The 4,694-nt window shown below is 34.9% G+C and overlaps 1 protein-coding gene across 1 annotated transcript; it reads right to left on the reverse strand.

Annotated features, from left to right (window-relative positions):
- LOC145120123 (serine/arginine-rich SC35-like splicing factor SCL30A) lies at nt 1-4,324 on the reverse strand. Its single transcript, XM_079055917.1, has 6 exons — nt 4,166-4,324; nt 3,092-3,254; nt 2,895-2,972; nt 2,009-2,170; nt 1,151-1,300; nt 1-587 (listed from the first exon to the last, which is right to left on the reverse strand). The coding sequence occupies exons 2-6, from the start codon at nt 3,241-3,243 to the stop codon at nt 290-292; spliced, it is 840 nt and encodes a 279-aa protein (XP_078912043.1). The 5' UTR covers nt 3,244-3,254; nt 4,166-4,324; the 3' UTR covers nt 1-289.
- Nucleotides 4,325-4,694: the final 370 nt, after the last annotated feature.

The following is a 4,694-nucleotide window of genomic DNA, read 5'->3' on the forward strand; positions in this document are numbered from 1 at the left end:
TAAAATTCAACAGATCCATTATTTAACTTTTTATATATCTAGCAGTAAACCGAAGAGCAAACCACTTTGCAACCAACAATACCTATCCGATTAGGTTTCTCTTACAAAGGTACCAAAAAAAGGGCCTAACATTGCATAACAAACCTTAGTCAGTATATCTAGAAGACAAAGTAAAGTGCCGACTAAAGAAAACCACACAATCAAACTACACATCTCCTCCTACCACCACCACCTCATCACAAACATCTCCAAAAGTTTTAACAAACACCAACCACCACCTCTGCTCAACTCACGGACTAACAGAATCATCCCTACGAGGTGGCACATCCCTGTAATAACCACCAGGCTCACCGCTCCTGCTCCGGCTCCGGCTAGGGCTCCGGCTCCTGCTCCCACCGCGTCTCACCGGAAGCTGCTCCCTCACCGGACTCCGGCTCCGGCTACGACTCCGGCTATACGGCGGTGAAGTCTCCCTCATGGGGCTCCTTGGCGGCACATCATCATCATAAGATAGAGACCGCTCCCGTACTGGTGAGCGTGAGTATGACCTCTCACGGCTGTACCTTCTGTCTCGAGGAGTAATTGACCTGCAATGATTTTAAAACTGTGTTTATTTTTACCGACAATTATAAATATCAAAAATAGTAATTAATCTTACATTTTAGACATCATTTATTTGATGGTCTCTTACATAAGTTCCATTTCTGGCATTTTTGTGAAAAATGGAGACCATGGTTGTAAATATCAAAAATAGTAATTAATCTTACATTTTAGACATCATTTATTTGATGGTCTCTTACATAAGTTCCATTTCTGGCATTTTTGTGAAAAATGGAGACCATGGTTGTATGTTTCATATTAGGAAGGGACCAAATATGTAGTTTTCTTATTAGACAGGGACCATGTTTGTAATTTTTTTAAACAAACAAACCATATTTGTAATTTTAGGAACCTTTTCTGTACTTCTGTAAGTACAGGGACCAAAATTATGCAAGTTTACTTTTAAACAAGAACCTATGAAACATAGGGACCATCTTTGTAATTTTCCTATTAAAGCATGGACCATTTATGTAAAATTCAGCACAACTTCCTAAATTTGGTTTTGATAATTAGTAGTATTTGATAATGATAATATTAATAATAGTTTTACCTTGAGTACTGCCTTCTCCTTGGTGGTGGAGAGTAATCGCGGCTGCGGGATGGTGATCTGGCATAGCGAGGCGGTGGTGATCGGGTGTAACGCGGTGACCGAGAGTAACGAGGTGGCGGTGACCGCCTACGATCACTGAATCTGCCGCCCCTACAAAAAAAACAAAAAGAAACTACATAAGGGCAGTTTGGTCATTTCAATTCAGACAAGGACCTAATCCACAAAGAAACATGGTCATAACTCATAACGGTATTCTGTGCAAATTTTGTAGTTTAGGGACCAAAACCCCAAAATTTTGCTAAGCTCAGGGACCAAAATTGCAATATTCTATACTTTTTTATAAAATATAGGGTTAAAAGACCTTATATTTTGTGTTTTTTCTGGATTAAACCTCAAATTTATTTTTTGCCAGAAAAGGCCTTATATTTTTTCATTTTTTTTCCAAAAAAGCCCTCAACTTTGTATTTTTTTCCGAAAAAAACCCTCAACCTTCTAAATGCTTCCAAATAACCCTCAACCTTTTTAGTTTTTCTCAAAAAAAAACCTCACATTTTACAATTATTTTTTGGAAAAAAATAACAAAAAGGGCCAAATCGGAAAAATAAAAAATACAAGGTCTTTTCCAGGTAAAAAAAATCGATGTTTAATCCAGAAAAAATACAAAATATAAGGTCTTTTTTGAGATTAACCCTTTTTTTGGAAAAAATAACTAAAAAGGCCAAATCGGAAAAAATGAAAACATACAAGGTCGTTTTCAGGCCAAAATTAAATTTGAGGTTTAATCCAGAAAGAAAAACACAAAATATAAGGTCTTTTATGAGATTAACCCTAAAATATATAAACAATAAAAATAATTACCTGCGCTCTCTTACTCTCATATCAGAAGGTTTCTTCCGATTCTCTTCAGCAAAAACAACTGTCAATTGTCTGCCTAAAAGAATTTGACCGTCCATCTGGTATTTTGCTTCAGTGGCATCAGCGGGGTCCACAAATTGCACAAAACCAAATCCCCTTGGCTCCCTACACACAAAAAAAAAGATTTAAAATTAAAAAATTGAAAAGATTGGAAATAAGGCACATTAACCTCAGAACTTTGACCAAGTAAGTCCAAGTCAACATCTTTTTGGGGCTGTTTGTAGAACTCGAAACCAACAATTATGAGTTCCAAAACTGCCCCTTTAACAACTTACAGACAATCAAATGGAAGGCCACCATGATAAGCAGATAAAGGCATAAAGCATGCACATGGCTGCTGACCTTTGAGATTGTCAGTATAAATATGACTTGAAATTCTTCAAGACTTGAAATCTTGAAATCTTCAAAATGAAATCAAACTCATTTTTCTTTTCTTCACATCTCTTCACTATCATATACACCACCTTCAAAAGACCTCATACTACTTCAATATATCAAGAAGATTCTTACTACCTTGTTGATTAATGTCTTCAAAACTTTTACTTCTTCACTGTTGAATTAAATCTCAACAACTTTTATTTGAAAATCCCAAGAGTATGATTAATAAAAGTTCAAAGATGAAAGTTACCCAGTATTATGAAAAATCCCAATATTTAGTTTTATCACATAAAAAAAGGTATGATAGTATTAACAATGAAAAGTAGAAGTTGAAACAAATGAAAAGACTTGTCATATCATGAATAACACAACACATTTCAAGAAATTAAAAAGGTAGCAACATAACCTCTTACCAATTGGAAATAAATATTTTTTTACAAAATAAGCTTACCCGCTATAATAATCTCTTGGCAAATAGATGTCCTTTAGAGGACCAAATTGTCCAAATAGCCTCCGAAGGTCTTCTGGACTGCATTTATAACACATGTTAATACGAAATATACTAAAACCCTTTGAAATATGTTCAATAAGCTAAAAGAAGTTGACTAAGAATGCCAAAAGAAAAAGGGTAATTTAGTAATTACATACCGGCAATCATGGCGAAGATTACGGACTAGAAGACTTGTTGGAAGATCTCTTCCACGACTACCACCACCATAGCGACCCCTGGGACTAGGACTCCTTCCTCTTCTTCCATAACCACCCCTAGGTGGTGAAGGTGAATAGCTCCTTCCACCCATTGTTAAGCTCTCTGAAGGTAATTATGGTAATAAAAGAAAACATTCATTAGATTTACAGGATAAATAGTTATAAGTAACAAGAAATGTCTAAATAATGCAGATTCTCATCAAGTAATTGATTTAGAGTAGATGAAAACAAATATCCACCAAAAACTTCACAGCATAGAGATTGACTAATTATAAGAGATCAAACTTTTTATTTTCTTCCTTCTCAAGCCCATGTAGAGTAGGATAATGGCATTGTACAAATAATGTAATAGAGAACATGTATGTCTATCAAACTACACTGACCATGAACTAAATTGTCAAACCTCATAATTAAAAGAAATAAAAGAGATTATGCAAAGTCCAACTTCGCGTATCCTTGTTTGAACTTAGGACACAAAGATTAAGATGGTCTATTAACAATGATAACCGTCAGTTTGATGTAATTGACCAACAAACTTCCAGTATGAAGCCCTAATCATAGAAATCAGGTGCCTAACAAAGCTGAAAACTCACGAGGAATACATATCAAACCAGATGGACACATATGCCTCTCTACGACTGTAATCTATAACAGAAATTTCTGATTGAATATCCAAATTGAAATGATGTATAATTCAAACCTAGCGATTCAGAGTAGGAGATATCAACAACAAATCAATTCCCACTAAAGACCTACAAGGTTTTGGTTAAACCTCCAAAGTTCTTGAAACGCGATGACTACAACAACAAAACTCAGATATATTTTCTAACGGAAACAATCGCTGAAATCTCGACAAAGTTAAGTCAGATCAAAATCGAGTATAGAATGAAAAGGTTGACATGCATACGAAACACGATTCTCAAGTATGTTTAAAGCAAGATCCACAGAAAATATCAGCACCGGTTTCAAAAACTCAATGAACACGATCAATATGAATCGAATTGTAAAAGGTACCTGTATAATTTGCAGAACAGGTGCGGCGAATGAGGAATTAGGGCACCAATAAAGCAATCTGACTTTTGTAGACGGCGAAGATATACACAACCAAGCTAATGTTTTGGGGGTTTCTGTTTCTTTAGGGTAAAATGGGTTTTATAGGAGTCATTCATGCGTTAGTGTGCGCATAAACTCAAAAACATATTATTTCCTTTTGAGAAAATTAAATAAATGGTCCTTGTTCTATGGAATAGTCATAGATAATCCAACTCTAATAAAATGGAAAAACTAGGTCCCTGTGTTTTGTGGATATTGCGGAGATTGTCATTCCAACAAGAGTCCAAAAAATAACGTTAAATTTCTATAAATAACATTTTTACCATTTCTTTTTTCTTTTTAACTTTTTTTGTGTTTAATAATTATTTCCTTAAGTTGCAAGGACAAATTATGTAATTTACTCTAACAATGGATTCTTTTACTTTTGCAAATTCATGGTTCCTCTTTCACATATCATCAGTTTTGTTGTCCTCCTTCACAATTTGTTTTT

This window comes from Lactuca virosa, chromosome 6 (genome assembly GCF_052849685.1).
Source record: "Lactuca virosa cultivar CGN04683 chromosome 6, Lactuca_virosa_CGN04683_v6, whole genome shotgun sequence".
Classification (NCBI taxonomy): Eukaryota; Viridiplantae; Streptophyta; class Magnoliopsida; order Asterales; family Asteraceae; genus Lactuca; species Lactuca virosa.